The sequence below is a fragment of the Hemiscyllium ocellatum genome, chromosome 4 (genome assembly GCF_020745735.1).
Source record: "Hemiscyllium ocellatum isolate sHemOce1 chromosome 4, sHemOce1.pat.X.cur, whole genome shotgun sequence".
Lineage (NCBI taxonomy): Eukaryota > Metazoa > Chordata > Chondrichthyes > Orectolobiformes > Hemiscylliidae > Hemiscyllium > Hemiscyllium ocellatum.
The window spans coordinates 11,434,127-11,450,900 of NC_083404.1; the positions used below are offsets into that span (position 1 = coordinate 11,434,127).

The 16,774-nt window shown below is 38.9% G+C and overlaps 1 protein-coding gene across 1 annotated transcript in view; it reads left to right on the top strand.

The window, feature by feature from the left end:
* The window catches only part of LOC132815165 (potassium voltage-gated channel subfamily B member 2-like), a 319,977-nt gene extending 316,436 nt beyond the window's left edge, over nucleotides 1–3,541 (top strand). The window contains exon 2 of the mRNA XM_060823978.1: nucleotides 1,451–3,541. Within this exon, the coding sequence (XP_060679961.1) occupies nucleotides 1,451–3,541 (2,091 nt within the window). The remainder of the gene's footprint in view (nucleotides 1–1,450) is intronic.
* The last annotated feature ends 13,233 nt before the right edge of the window (nucleotides 3,542–16,774 follow it).

Sequence of the window (16,774 nt, forward strand, 5' to 3'; positions counted from 1 at the left end):
CTAGAAAGCAGGCATTGGAAAAGGGGGACAAGCTAGGGTTGTCAAAATCTGGGGAGCAAGGCTACTGCCCAGGGAGTGGAGCAGAGTGAGGCTATAAAAGAGAGAGGGGTGAAGAGGGATTACAAAGTAGGGGAGAGGAATTGCAAAGGGGAGTGAGAGGGACTACAACGTGGAAAGCTGTGAAGTTTCAAACTCCACAAAAGAATAACAAACCCTATATCAATTTTATAATTTAATACAGCAGTTATATTTCATAAATGTGTGCATTTGTGTTATCACATCTCAAAGTATCTAATTTGTTGTGAATTACTTGAGGTTCAATGATTGTAGTAGAGACAAGCATGCAACCATTTTAAGTTGGACCTTAGCAAACCATGAGAAGAGTGTTAAAGGCGTTTCGAACTGTCTCTTATTAAAGGTGAGATTCAGCTGAGGCCTGGATTTTGAAAAGTGGCAAGTAACATTATCACCACACAAATGCCAGACAATCTAACCTCTGCCCCTTGATATTCAATGGTGTTACCATCACTGAATCCCCTGCCATCAACACCCCAAGGCTTACTATTGACCATTCAGTTCATGAGAATGAAAAAAGAAGCCCTTGAAAACTAAAAGGTAGCCTCCTAAAATCAAAAGTAATCCTCAAGAAAATCTTAAGACAGTCTTCCAAAAAAGTTATTTTGACCCCTGAATGGGATGTGTTCATAACCTAAGGATACTGTAAGGCCTTGGGATCTGTACACAGTATTTAGTGAACTAGAAGCAATCTGTTTCACAGAATTGTGGCATGCACCATTGCATTCTCTACCTCTAATGTTCCTTGACTCGCATGTTTCCATTAGCAAATAAAGCAATATAAGGTAAGTACGTTCATCCATTAAGTGCATAGTATTGTTATTAATTTATTACTTTGAGTTAAGTGCTGCTAAAGTGTTAGAATGCAGAATATGCTGTAATTCTTAATAATGAAAACTTCCTATTACTCCTGCCCAGAGGATTCTTCTGGAAATACTATTATAAGTTAATAACAAATGAGTTTAATAACATTTCTTTATTTCTTTAGCTTAAAAACATGCATTTCTGATAAATAATGCTTATTGCGGTGTACCATTCATTAAAAGAACCTTGTTGATTAATTCATAGAAATTTACGAGAAGTGCATTTGTGCTTTTCAGATATGTGCGATCACCTGCCAGATATGTAATTTCTTAAATCACTCATTATGAGTTAACTCACTGTGAACTTTTGTAAATAGTTAAATTTTGAAAATATACACTAAAACTGTTTATTTTCATTTTCTTGAAAACCAAGCTTTCTCTTTCAGAATATTATTTCCCTGTTTTATTAACCTATTGTAAAACATTGTAATATAGCTGCAATCTTTCTACAACACACCTTATAAGAAATTCAAAAAATTAAACAGTTCTTTGTGGTTTGTTCTATCTTGCAGATTCTGGCTATCATATCCATTTTATTCATCGTGTTGTCAACCATTGCCTTGTCTCTCAACACCCTTCCTGAACTTCAGGACAAAGATCAGTTCGGACACCCCAATGACAATCCACAACTCGCCCATGTTGAAGCAGTGTGCATTGCATGGTTCACAATGGAGTACCTTTTGCGCTTTTTATCATCACCAAATAAGTGGAAGTTTTTCAAAGGTCCATTAAATGTCATTGATCTTTTGGCTATCTTGCCGTATTATATCACAATTTTTCTCACTGAATCAAACAAGAGTGTGCTCCAATTCCAGAATGTTAGACGAGTTGTTCAAATATTCCGGATCATGCGGATACTACGAATTCTTAAACTGGCCCGACATTCAACAGGACTGCAGTCACTAGGTTTTACTCTCAGGAGGAGTTATAATGAATTAGGTTTGCTAATATTGTTTTTGGCTATGGGTATCATGATATTTTCAAGCTTGGTATTTTTTGCTGAGAAGGATGAAGATGCTACCAAGTTTACAAGCATTCCTGCATCTTTTTGGTGGGCCACTATCACCATGACAACTGTTGGATATGGGGATATATATCCTAAAACGCTGTTAGGGAAAATAGTTGGGGGTCTTTGTTGCATTGCTGGAGTACTGGTGATAGCTTTGCCAATACCAATCATTGTAAACAACTTCTCAGAGTTCTACAAAGAACAGAAAAGGCAAGAGAAAGCAATTAAGAGACGAGAGGCCCTTGAAAGAGCCAAAAGGAATGGAAGTATTGTCTCAATGAACTTGAAAGATGCATTTGCTCGCAGTATGGAACTTATGGATATTGTGGTGGAGAAAGGGAAGGATAATGCGATTAAACAAGAAAAACCTATAGATAATCACCTCTCACCAAGCAACTGGAGGTGGAGAATGTCTGAAACAAGCTCTAATAAATCCTTTGAGTCTAAATATCAGGAGCTAAGCAGGCATAACTCAAGTGAGCAGATAAACAATCGCATCCCTAGCCCACAGCATCTGAATGCACAAAAGCTGGAGGAAATATATAATCAAATGACAAAGACACCATCTCAGCCAAATGTTAACAGCAGCAAGATAGAGCAGTCTGTTAAATCAGCTGTACATGAAGAAGAACTAGAAATGGAAGAAGTCCCATACTTAAGCGACCCGTTGCTCACTGCTCCCGTAGAGCCAATATTAGACATGCGGAGTATCTCGAGCATTGACAGCTTTGCAAGTTGTGCCGCTGACTTTACTGAAGCTGATAGGTTCCCACACCCTTCGAAAATAACTGAGCCAGTGCACTTGAGATGGATGGCTCGCCCTGGTTCCCTTAATGAGCATCAGTCTTTCATTACCAGGGAAAACACCAAGTTCAAAGATGGTGCTTGTGAACTCAATGCAAATGAAACTTTCACTTTTGCCCGAGAGCAGCCAGGGTGCTCTAACTTCAATAGCACATTGGAAAGCCCCAAGAGCTCACTGAAAGGTAGGAATCCTGTGAAATCTAGGTCGCTTAAAGTGAATTTTATGGAAATGAAACATGATACTCCTCAGACACCATCTAGTACAATTAGACCATTACCAGTAATAGTAACAGATTTATTATCTACACCTAAGCATATCAGTACCACTTTGCTTGAGGATAATTCTTCTCAGGACCAGAGGCTACTCTTGGGAACTGATATACCAGATTTCCATAAGACATCCAGTAAAGAATCACCACAACTACTGCCTAAGCAGAGACATTTTGCATTCCCAACACCAGGAACGGAGGGCTGTACCAATACAGAGAGTGGTGTAGGTGAAGAGTTACTGGTGAAAGAAGAGGCACATCAAACTAACCAGCAGGAGAACAGCTCCCTTGGGGAGCATGATAAGCACAGCAAGAATGAAAACCATATCAAAAATGTGTGTGTGGCAGATGCTGTTTCTCCAAAGTACACCAGTCAAAACTGCACACACATTGCAGCAGGAGATGGCAGTAAAGACGATAGCCACTCTGGATATAAAATGGAAAATCACATGTTTACACCAGAAATTCATGTGACATCAGGGGAAGGTGGTTATTCTTCCTCATGCGAAACCAGCATGTGACTATGGATAAAATAATATTAATATTTCTGATTCTTTAAAACTGCTAGTTGGATGATGCCTGTTATTAACAAAATAAAGTGGCATAATTCTTGTGCCTATGATATTTTTGCATGGCATGATGGATCTTTTAATCAAGCCACTGTTTGACTCAAAATGTTAGACTGCTTTCCGGCAGACAAGGGATTTGAAAACAGTGTGGCAAAACTCAGGGTTCCTTGTGGAGCCCAAGTACTGTAAAGTTTAGAGATGTTTCATCTTTCCACTTACAAAACTAGAATCATTTTATGCTACTGCAAATTCACTACACTGGAATATTTTAGGTTTTGCACAAAGGATGACAGAATGTATGTGCATGAATTAGAAACCAATGTGAAAGAGAGATGCGTAGAGCCTGTAAGTGTAATTATTTGTAAATAGTTGGGGAAAATGCCATGAATTTATAAAACAAAGCATTCATAGAAAACAATTATTCTGATGCGCAATCATTTTTTCTTTCATAGCACAATACCTGCAGGAGGTTTCTAAAGTCTTGTTGCAACTTGCAAACAGAAATGCCATATTGATCTGGAGTTTCCTCCTGTTTTGTGCACAGATAATCTGGGTGCAAATAAATTAAATACTGGAAATGGTTGCTAAAATTTGTTTTTAAGTGACTTACTCTCACAGCTGCAATATGTCCAATTCTCCGCAATTTTTTTTATATGCCTTTTGATCTTTGCACTGAAATGCATCTCCATTACAAAATTAGCTGGACCCCAGAATCAGAACACATGAGTTACCTCCAATTGTGCTTGCCCAAGGATGGGGTAATTCATTACATTGTACCCAAATTCTCAGTTACATGTGCATGCAAGGCCATATAAATCCATTGCCGAAAATGTGTTGCTGGAAAGGCGCAGCAGATCAGGCAGCATCGAAGGAGCAGGAGAATCAGCGTTTCGGGCATGAGCCCTTCTTCAGGAATGAGGAGAGTCTCCTCATTCCTGAAGAAGAGCTCATGCCTGAAACGTTGATTCTCCTGCTCCTTGGATGCTGCCTGATCTGCTGCGCCTTTCCAGCAACACATTTTCAGCTCTGATCTCTAGCATCTGCAGTCCTCACTTTCTCCCATATAAATCCATTGCCAAATATCTGACTGGCCAAGAGCTCACACATTATTGGAAAAAAATTTGGAAAATGGCCTATTTTATGGTTGTTCCTTCAAGAATGAAAAATTAGAAATGCTTCTGATTACATGCAGGATCACAATTAACTATTGTGAAGTTAATGCAACAGAGAATCAAAATAAACTGATCATTTTGGCTCCAGCAATTCTGAAAGTGGAAAGTTTCTCTTAAAATGATATATTATCCCATCCTATTGGTAACTTGATGAGAGCACATCAATTGCACAGTTGTTTGCACTAATTCATGCAAAGTTTTACATTAAGGCTTATGCTTATTAGCTTGCATTGAGATTTGGGTGTAATTTCACCTCAACCACACTGATGCACTGTCAAGTGCCACCCTGACAAATCGGAGGAAATTCCAGGACATATTTCTATCTATTCTGATGGAGTATATGTTCGTTGAAAAAGATGGCAGATTTACTTAGGCAATATTTATTTATGATAAGAGATGATCACAATTGAGATTTGCATAAATCTGTTAGTTTAATATATTTTTGTTATGCCTGAGTTTTGAAAGAATGGAGAGGATTTAATGACCAGGAATCAGAATGCATAGCATTAGTCTTTCATTGGTTTACCTTGTATTGATACTTGCCAAATAGTCATTACAAATGGATAAACTGTATTTTTCTTGTCAGAATTATATTTTTATGAGTTATTTGAATAATATATTTGTGTATTTTGGAAGACCCAGGCTACCACAAAGGTTTTAACGGGTTTTCAGCGGAATAATTATGTATTGATGTCCTTCTAAACTTTGCTGACTCCAGTATTAATGTTCGGTGTCTGCCTAAGTTAATACCCGATACAACTTGAATATGTAAATGTATATTTCACTTAAAGTTGATAACTGACAACTAGTCAAAATTTAAATTGCCTAGTGTCCATTTTCCTATGAAACCTAAGTTAGTTCTGAAGATTCCTGGTGTATGGTCATTAATTCTCATCATGTTGGAAAAATTCCTCACTGAATTATGTATAACTGAATTGTAAAACTCTTCTTTACAAAACTGTTAACAATTCTCTGACACATAGTACAATAGGAAACCACACAGTACATAGCTAAATTCTTGTTGCTTTTCAAATACTGTATTTGCTAATATGTAAGATTTCACATATTTCATTTGCACTTTAGTTAATGTCATTGTTTAAGTGCTGCACTGTGAACACTTCTGTACCATTAATTGATGAGAGAAACAAATCTATTAATTTGTTTTAATCAGTAAACATTATTCACAGCCATGATAGGAAAATATTCTAATGAACTAAAGTAATACAAGTCAGATAAAAACTGCCTGAAATATTGAACTGTGTTTTCCATACAAGTCAGTATGTTCGAACACATTGGAAGCATACTGTAATGTTTTTATTCTGTGTTCAGTCTGTGATTTTACACCTTTAAGTTGTGAAAAGATAACAGCATATTTCTTTCTCATTGAGCAAATAATATAATTTTTGTTTATTGCTGATAAATATCACTGCAGAATACTTTCTTTTCAAATAATCAAGGCAAACTTTAAATGTGATTATTCCATTTGCCGGAAAGATTGTTATGAAGGCATCAGTAGCATGTGAAAGATCTTTGATGAGATAACATACATATTGAGAATGAAAGAAGCTTTTGCAGCTTCTTGAAAAGGTAGCTTTAGATGAAATGAAAATACCAGAGCCTCCTAATGGAAATGTCTTCAGGGAATGGATTGGACCATAAAAAGCAAAAGTGATGGAAAACAATTAACACTGCTTGTTCATGTGCCAGAGAAGAAACATGTTGAATACAAACAGGTGGAATTTTCTGTGTTCCCCCTAATACAAGAATCATTCTTATGACAGTCAAAACATTATCTTAAATTCAGATTGGTCATTAATATGTAGTGAAATCAAACAAATTAAGACAGAACTGTTAAGTTGTAAAGTTTAAATGGAAAAAAAAATAAACTTTCTGACACTAATAACATATTTATAAGGGTCTCCCAAATAATTGATCCTATCTGAAGGAAATTCACTTTGTCACAATTATTCAAGTGTGCAATATCAGGTCTGCAATATGACTTAAAATATGCTAATAGATCTATATTATTTTTCTGACAGAGCTAACGTTTTTTTGCAACACACATTGTAAAATATAACCCTGACTTTAACTCTGACCAGAAATTGTCAGCCTAAGCCATGTGACTGTTGCAAAAGAACCCCAAAGCCAGAGTAGCTGACTCTTAACTCCAAAGTGAGTGGGTTCAAACATTAAATTCCAAAAAAAATCATGAAATAATAAATCAATCTCTGATGAACTTGGTGACCTGTGGTTTTAATGAGCCAGTTGTGAAAGACCAATTCTCTCACAGGAGCGGAGTTGGAGGATTGATTATTTAAATGGTATGATGATAGTGCCTGCTGTCATTCTATCTGTAATTCAAGTCTGGATGGGTTTCCAAGATGAAAGAAGGCTGAATCCATGAGGTGAGTGTCATTTCAGCACTGTTGATAGAGCAAGAGGAAAAAGAGGGTGTTTCACTTGGCCTAACAAATCAGCTAGTAACTGGCCATGCAACCGTTATACTACGTCCCACCATCAAAACCCCTGGAACCTTGAGAGACCCTGGATTGCTGTCAGTCCCCTGACAACCACCTGACAGCTCCCAGCACCATTTATTCTCCAACTCTCAACCTGATCCTTCTTTTCATCTTTGGGTCCCTCATTGATCTGCTCTTCCATTCCACCAAAGGTCTCCTTATGATTACACACATACACACAGCAATTGGAACTCCACCCTCACCCCTTGACTAGGATCATTTCCAGAACAAAGACCACTCTGCCATCACCTCACCCATTATACCAAGTTGTGCTCCTCTGCTAAGATTTGGTATGCCAGACTTCTCCACCAACAGGCTTCTAGTCCTGTCCCTCACCTCACCCTTACCTCTTGCACCTGGAAGCCATCTTCAGGCAAGGATCCAGGTCAGGCTTCTATCTCAGAAGAAAAAAGCAGTAAAACTGGCAAATTGAATTTTTTGGCCCAACTTGTATACTTCAAAATGGAATTCCTTTAATGATAAGGTCATTCACAGAATCACAGAGTGCCAAAGTGGGCCACTTGAATCATGGTGCCTGTGCCAACTCTCCACATGAGCATGATGACTTAATGCCATTCTCTTGCATTTTCCCCATGACTTTGTGGATCAGAAGACTTTGAGCAATGCAGGCTCGTGGGTGAGAAATCTGGGAGAATCATGTAAGAAATCCATTAAGGCCTTTCTCAAAGTCAGAAGCAAGAAGTTGCATTTTCCAAAAGTGATTCAGGTGTCCATACAAGATTCTTGCCTATTAACAAGAATTCTTACTCATTATCCCCCCCCCCCATTAATAGCAGATCTCATCTCTTCTATCACGAGCAGGATAGAAACTAGACTCTGACAGTTCTCAAAGGTGAACCTGAAACTCACAAACACCTCACTGCTTACTCATCCAGACCTCCATGTTGGACATCTGGTATCAAAATCTCAGCACATGCTCTGGGACAGCTACCCCATGCACCTCACATCCATGGATCTTGGCATCTGACAAATGCCAGCCTCTCCCCACCCTCATGGCACATCTCCAATCTATTTACTGCACTGCACTGGCTTTTGCACTGCTATGTTACACTTTGGAGCATACTGGTGCCTTTCATTGCGATGCTGCTGAAAGGATAACAGCCAGCCAGCAGACTAGGTGGCATTTCGAGGTTGCTCACTTGCTCTCCTAGCACTCATTCACCTTTCGTCTACTTGGGTGTTCCCAGAATCTCTGCCTTGCCTTTTGGAGCAGACACAAAGCCAAGATGCTGACTATGTTTGGCAGCACTTACTGTCAAAGGAGTGTGTGTGTGTGTCCATGCTATGTAAGTGTTACACTAGCACCATATGCCAGCAGATGGCGTTGCTGGCACACTGCATGTGCTTTAATCAAATATAGATCTAAAAATCACACAACACCAGGTTAGAGTTCAACAGATTTATTTGGAAGCACTAGCTTTCGGAGCACCGCTCCTTCATCAGATAGCTGTGGAGCAGGATCATTAGACACAGAATTTACAGCAAAAGTTCACATGGTCATGCAATTGAAACGATATATTCAACAAATCTAGATTGCTGTTGAGGGTGTGATACTGGAAAAGCATAGTTGGTCAGGCAGCATCCAAGGAGCAGGAAAATCGATGTTTCGAACATAAGCCTTTCATCAGGATGCTGCCTGACCGGCTGTGCTTTTCCAGCACCACACTCTTGACTCTGATCTCCAGCATCTGCAGTCCTCACTTTCTCCCTCCTTTAAACCTGGATTGCTATTAAGTCTTTCATCTTTTAGAATAGGTTGCGGGTTTCGGTTCATTAATATGTATCAATTAGTATTCATCAAATAGCCATGGCACAAAGTCAAAAGGGAGTGTTGCTCATCCACATCAAGGAAGAGAGCCTTCACTCAGGGAATCCCAGCAGTGCAAGCCAAGGGACTGATATCCTGACAAGTATGACAGGCCTCTCCACCCAACCGGCTTCGAGCCTGTCATTCAGGCATTTTAAAGATGGTGGTGATGATGATGGTCAATACTGGGATGTCCTGGTCATGGCATGTTCTTCTGTCTACAGTGAGATAGTAGAATTGGACTATCATCCAACAAAAGAGGTTCCACAGGGGCATAGTAAATAGTTAATGAGGCAGGTTTGGAATGATAGTATGAGAAAGTTTGATAGGACTGGTGGAGAAATGAAATTTTGACAAAATATGTAAAGATTTAGTCTATTGTTTCTATTTAGATAAATATCCAATGTCCTCTTGAATGTCTCTCCCATACTCCCAGGCAGTGGATTCCAAACCCAAACCCTTGTACTCAAAGGTATTTCTTCACAGCACATTTGCTTCTTTTGCATAGATTCTTAAATCTATGCTGTCTCATTCTTGACCCTTTTACAAGTAGGAACAGTTTCTGTCCTTCTAGTCTATTCTACCCAGCCCCCTCATGATTTTGAGCTTCTACAAGATCTCCTTTTAGCCTTCTTCTGTCCAAGGAGAATAGTTCCAACACCTTCAAACTATCTTTGTGACTGAAACATCTCATTCCTGGAACGATTCGTGTAAATCTCCTCTGCCTCCAAACCATTCATATCCTTCGTGTAGTTTAGCATCCAAGTCAGCACACAATGCATCACCTAAGGTCTCCTAAATGACTTGTACAAGCTTAGCATCACCTCCTCATTCTTGTCTTCCACGTTCATTTTCAAGTAATACTTGTTTTATTAATTATTGCTCTCTGGAATGTTTATGCTGCTCTGGCCCAAAAAAAACTAAACAAACATAAATTTAATTAAATGTGCAACACCTCTGGCTCTGCTCCTATTACCATCTAGCTGATATCAAGAAGGCATTAATGGTGTCTAATCTGATTCTTTGTGTAAGACTTTTTCTCTCATGCCTTCCTGCTGATTAAGATCAGATTAAACTGCCTACAGAAATGATGTGGAGGGGCCAGTCTTGGACAGTTTTGGACAAGGTCAAAAATCACATGACATCATTTATAGTCGAACAGGTTTGTTTGAAAACACTAGCACCTGATGAAGCACCTGAGATGACAGCAAGACCACAGTTCCTTGGTTGCCATTCATTTTATTTTTAATTGATTCATTTTTGTGGGACGTGACATCGCTGGCTGGCCAGCATTTATTGCACCTTGAGAATTAAAAATCTGTCAAGTATACAGTCAGGCAGTTCAAAAAAATGTTAATATAGTGGTTTAGTGTCATCAGTTAAAGTATTTTATTTTGTTCTGGAATTAGGATTTTGTATTCGGCCATTTTAAAACTAAGCTGATCAGGTGCCAGCTCATGTGCACCTGAAGACAGCAGAGAAAGGTTATTTTACATGGTGTATAAAAGTATGACATTTCCTCTTCTCAATCTATTGGTTCCTTATCTTTCATAAAAGCACCATGCACATAAATAGTAGCTACAGCACAGCAAATATGATTTACTACCAAAAATTAAAATGCTTTGTTTTTCAGTGTGCGATATAATTAATTGACTTTGAACATAAGCACTAAAGTGGATGTGGCCAAATTTTGTTTACTACGTCAGATGTATGACATAGTAACATCGGCAAAAACATCTTCTGAAAAGTTTTAAAGATAACTATATTGTTTTGCCTATCATTGCATATCTTAACATATTTGTGTCTGATACCAAATTTGATCATTGACAATTGACAGTTTGAAACATAATGCTTGCTGTTCAACTACAAGACATCATAATTTTCATGTTTCAGTTTATTTTTTATTTAGTCACAGGTACTGATTTGCAGAGCAAAGGCTTATGAGGTCTGAAGTATTATTACTTTGTGATCCATTCTTGTCATTCTTTGCCATTCAACTTGACTGAACATCTTAACTAAATAAGGCAGAAATCCTTCAGTCCATGTGAAAAGGATTGTGTGCAAATGCTTTCAAAAATACATAGTGCAATACAATGGGAGACTGCTGCATCAGTGAATGTCCCAGCTGCTTCATCAATAACCTTCCTTCCATTATAAGGTCAGAAGTGGGGATGATCATTGATGATTGCATAATGTTCAGCACCATTCGTGACTCCTCAGATACTGAAGCAGTCCATGTTCAAATGCAACAAGATCTGGACAATATCCAGATTACAGCTGACAAATGGCAAGTAACATTCACACCATACAAATGCCAGGCTATGACCACCACCAACAAAAGACAATATAACCACCACCACTTGACATTCCACAGTGTTCCAATTACTGAAACCCCCACTAACAACATCCTGAAGGTTACCATTGACCAGAAACTCAACTGGACTTGCTGTATAAATACTGTGCCAACAAGAGCAGGTAAGAGGTAGAAATACTGTGATGAGTTGCATACATTCTGACTTTCCAAACCCTGTCAGGACATGAATCGGGAATAACATGGAATATTCTCCACTTGCCTGGATGGGTGCGGCTCCAACAACACTCAAGAAACTCGACACTACCCAGGACAAAGCAGCCCACTTGAATGGCACCACATCCACAAACAGTCATTCCCTCACCACCGATACTGAATAGATGTAGTGTGTGTTATCTACAGCACTGCAGAAATTCAACAAAGATTCTCAGATAGCACCTCGTAAACTTACAACCACTTCCATCTAGAAGGACTTGGGCAGCAGATACTTGGGAACTCCACCAGCCCTAAGTTTACCTCCAAGCCGCTCGCATTCTGACTTGGAAATATATCACCATTCCTTCAGTATAGCTAGGTCAAAATCCTGGAATTCCTTCCATAAGGGCATTGTGAATCAATCCACAGTATGTGGACTGCAGTGGTTTAAGAAGACAGCTCAAGATGCAACAAGGCGGTGGCCCACGTCCCACGAGTGAATTTTAAAAAGTACAAGGATCATCCACTCAGAGATGGAACAACTGACTACGCACAGTCACATGGTGTCCAGCCAATTATTGTGCACATTTGTGGGTGGGACACCGACAATTGTGCAGTGAGGAAATCTGCCCTCAGTCACCTTTGATCTTCCCTCCAGCACACTCAATCCTCCCTCTGTCCTATCTTGGCATAACCATGATTTGCCTTTAATGCATTGCCAATTTATTTCCCAACTTCCACTGAATGGTCAGAAAACTGACATTTCGCTTCCCGCATAAATTAGTGTACCTTCCTGTCTCATGACCTTCCTGACCTGAGAGTTTTACAAGATGTTGTGAAGAATGTGCGTGTTAATGTCAGTCAACTATTTCTCTCTCTCTGTATATGTTGAAGTTTTAATAAAGTTTGTTTTGGTTGTTATTAATCCCTGTAATCATGTCTTTATTATAATATGTTTATTTCTATTGAGTGATTACAATATCACAATTGTGTACTGTGTATTCAAAAACAATTTGAATTCAGTAACTAAAGGTTCTCAGCCATTTACAGACTACAGGAGCACACTTAGAGGAAAAAAAAAGTAGAAATCTTTATGTTTGAATGTTTTTATTTCATCATAGTTGTTCCATAAAAAGATTCTCTAATGTCAATATTATTTATAATTCTTATATATTGTTATATTTTACTTACGTGAAAAATTAGTTCTTTCTAACATACAGGCTGATTATTCTGGATGAAAATGCCAAAGGTGCAATGCATCTGAATACTTCAATACAAAAGCATTATCAGAAAATGACAGACACCTTTAGTAATCATGTCCAAGTTATGTCAGGAAAGTGGAAAATATGGCCTGCATTAAACACTTGAGGAAAGAGTTTACTGCACAGATTTGAGACATCCACTTTATGGCAAAGGAAGTTACTAGGCTGTATCTAGATCAGACCATAGCGATGAGAATCATGGTGGCTGGGCCATCTAATCATTGGCGATGCCTACATCAGTCAATCTATAGCGATAAAATCTCTCACAATCAAGTCAGAAGCCAAAAGGGGTTACTGCAGTTAAGCTCCTTAGTGAGCCATTCAACACTCATCCCTGAGGCCACCACAATTTGGTGGTGCCTCAGGAATCTAATCGGAATAGCACCTTTAGAAGATATATCAATCCAACTGTATTGGATTTGGCAGTGGTCTTCAGGGGGTGTGGGCTGTGTCCTTTGGAATCAGGCATTGGACCTACTATTTGGCCCTTCCTCAACCCTTCTCCGATATCCTGAACCTTGTGATACCTATCTGGTCATCATTCACCTTTAGTTTCGGGGTAACCAATGATCCTGTGTCCAAGAGAGTGCAGTGCTGCCAACATCTATTGCTCTGACTGGAAGTGACTATTTGCTGCCAGCCTCTGACCCACCAGTGGTTTCCAGCAGCTTTCTGCTGCTAGGGCCCCCTATCCCAGAGGAGGCTCATCAGTGACTGTTTAAGTGCCTGATTTAATTCCATCAGGTCTCCTTCATATAATTGAGGGTGTCCCCCTCCCAGTTCTCTGACCAGTGGAAATGACCTCCATTGGACACACACATTCCAGCCTACTATCAGTGAAAATTCAAGTATAAAGAGGTAGGTGTAAGTGCTGAGCTGCAAGAGTTACTTAATCATACAGTTTTCAGTTAAAATGAGCAATGTAGAATATTTTTATTTGCTGCAAGTTACCATATTGCCAAAGGACTAAAGCACTTGACCTAAATCTTTTTGGTCACTTCTTATTTAAATTATTGTACCAATTGCAACACAAAACATTTAGCTCGCAAATCATATTTGAATTAATGATTTCTATTTATTAAAAGAAGGATTGACACAGGCCAGAGAAATTGACCAATTTTGTAAACCCACTTTCCTTTTCTCAGCATTCTGTTATTCAATCAGGAATTCATTTCTCTCTCATTCATTTCAATGGACAGTCCTGCATTTTACTTTGTTAAAACTGCTATTATGTAATATTTATGTGACTAAGTTTTACTAAACTGCAAAGTGTTTCTGTACAAATCATCTATTTGTGTGCATGTAGCTGTCTTTAAACTCATGCGACGTCATAATACCTGTTTAAATTAAGTCAAAATGTATATAAATATTAATATCATCACAACTATTTACATAAACAGGATATACAATAAATATGTATACAAATCATACTGTCTATCTTGCGTACACTGTAAAATCTGCAAAACATTCATCTCTGACTATAGCATTGTTAAGTCACTGATTACTTCTGAAGTTAAAGGTCATCTGATAATATTTATGTAAGAAATAAAACTAGAACTTGGGGTCACTATTTAAAAATCAGGAATATTCTATGTAACAAAGAAATGAGAGGTTTTTTTTCCTCTGAGAGGATCGTGAGACTTTGAAATTCTGTTCCTAAAAAGGTGGTGGAAGCAGACACTTTGAATATGTTTAAGGCAGAGGTGGATAAGTTTTTATTAAGCAAGAGGCTGAAAGGCCATCGGGGCTAGACTTAAGCGCAGGTTTGACTTTGCAATCAGATCAGCCATGATCTTATTAAATGGAAGGGCAGGGTCAAGGGTTGAATGGACGACTGCACCTAATTTGTTTGTTTGTATATATAAGGATCCCCAGCACTTCATACCATACTGTAAGGTAACAATTAGTCAAATATTTAATAACTATTCAATTTGTTTTTATATGTAACAACTTTTTTGGGGGGCTTCTGCCATTCCAATGGCAGCATTGCAGCAGGTGAGCTTGGGAAACTCAGATACTGATATTTGGTGCAAAAGTGATGCAGTTCTGGAGTAAGTGAATAGAATTTAAAGAGTTAGTCACAGTACGTAAGTTTTCCATCTGTTCCGAAACATAAGTTAAATTTCAACAGCACTGACGTTTGCCAGAGGATGTGCCAATCATCTAAATGCTGGATGTGTTCATATTGACAAGATAATGAGAGCATCAGTAGTTCCAACTAAGATTCTGACAATAAATTAAAATTGCATCTGCCTTAAGTTCACTATTTAAATATTTTAGCTGCATGACTTGTCAATTGTGGTAGCATGGTGATATTGCTCTTCAAAAACAGCAAAAGCATGCAATCTGCACACTTAGCTGGAATCACAGTAGACCAGGAGGAGCATTAACACAAGGTCTAGATTAGTTTAGGACATTTGGTTGGCATGGACAAGTTGGACTGAAGGGTCTGTTTCTGTGCTATACATCGCGATGACTCTGTGACTCTTGTCTTCCCCAATGTTTGGGGAAGGATTGCAACATTTGCAATTCTCTCTCTCAACTGGAAAACGGCTCTGCAAACACTACCATCACTAGGTTTTACCTCATGACAGGTATTATTTCATTGGTCCCAAGCATCTCCTGCTCCTTCTGACCAGCCTAAACATCATTCCCACTGTCCAGACTCTTTCCAGGTTTTAACATGACATTTTCCACTCATGGATTACCAATGATACAATCAAGTCTGACCTTGCAGTCATTGCAACTATACCATTCATGGGGCATAACCACCACTCATGCGGTCCATGTGCTGTCACTGTACTCCATTGGAAAGCTTAAAGGAGAACATCACAACTGTTCACATTTCAGAAACCACATTGAGACAACCAATTCGCCTACACTCTGCACTCTTCAAAACTTATGGATGTGTGGTTAGTGAGGGGAATGGAGAATGGGGAAGCGAGGGAGAAAGGAGAACAGGACTGTGAGAGAAGGGAGGCAGAGGGCAGAAAGGGGAGTGTGATAGCAGGAATGGGGAATGGCAGTGTCAGTGGAGAACTGGATGTCAAGCTGGTTAGCACAATAGTGCAGAGAGTGGGGTGGCAAACAAGATGGTGAAGGCAGCAATGTGACATGGGGAGTGAGGAGTAGGGAGGTGAGGGAAAGGCAGCAACAAGAAATGCAAGACTTTTGGTTCCAGTTCCAATTTCTGGTCCTGGTTCCAGTGAAATGCACAGTGATGATACCAGCTTTGCTGACTTCCTGCTCCAGTGCATTAAGAGGAAGTAAATATCAATTAAAACAAAACAAAGAATGGTGGATGCTGAAGATCTGAAACAAAAACAGAAATTGCTGGAGACACTCAGCAGATCTGGCAGTTTCTGTGAAGAGAAAGCAGAGTTAACGTTTTGAGTCCAGTGACCTTTCTTCAAAATAGGTAAATATTAATTGTTTGGAGAAATGCATTTGCACAACGTATACCAGCATTGACTTTCCACAGTCATGTAGATTTCTTTCACACTAGTCTGTGGTGAGCATTAAACACTTTATTTGAAATCTGGTCTTAAAACAGTGAAGCTGAGATTGAATGATTTTTCAAAGATGTGTCATTTCAAGAATGTTTTGATCAGGTGACTCTCCTCCACTGTCTTTACTATCCCCTCAGTAGGATGCTGTAGATGTGGAAAATAGGAAGTAGGAGAGAACATCAGGACCCTCTGCTTCACATTGATGCTGCACAGGTAGTCATTGAAACTCCAGTTTCCCAAAATTCTAACCCATTTCAATGCAAGTCTACAAATCCCCCATTTTTGTGTCCCTCTGTGTCCTGTCATTCTGCATAATGCAGTTAATCTATGGACTTCTGATAGCTATTTCAGCACCATCTCTAACATTACAAGGATGTTGCCACGATTGC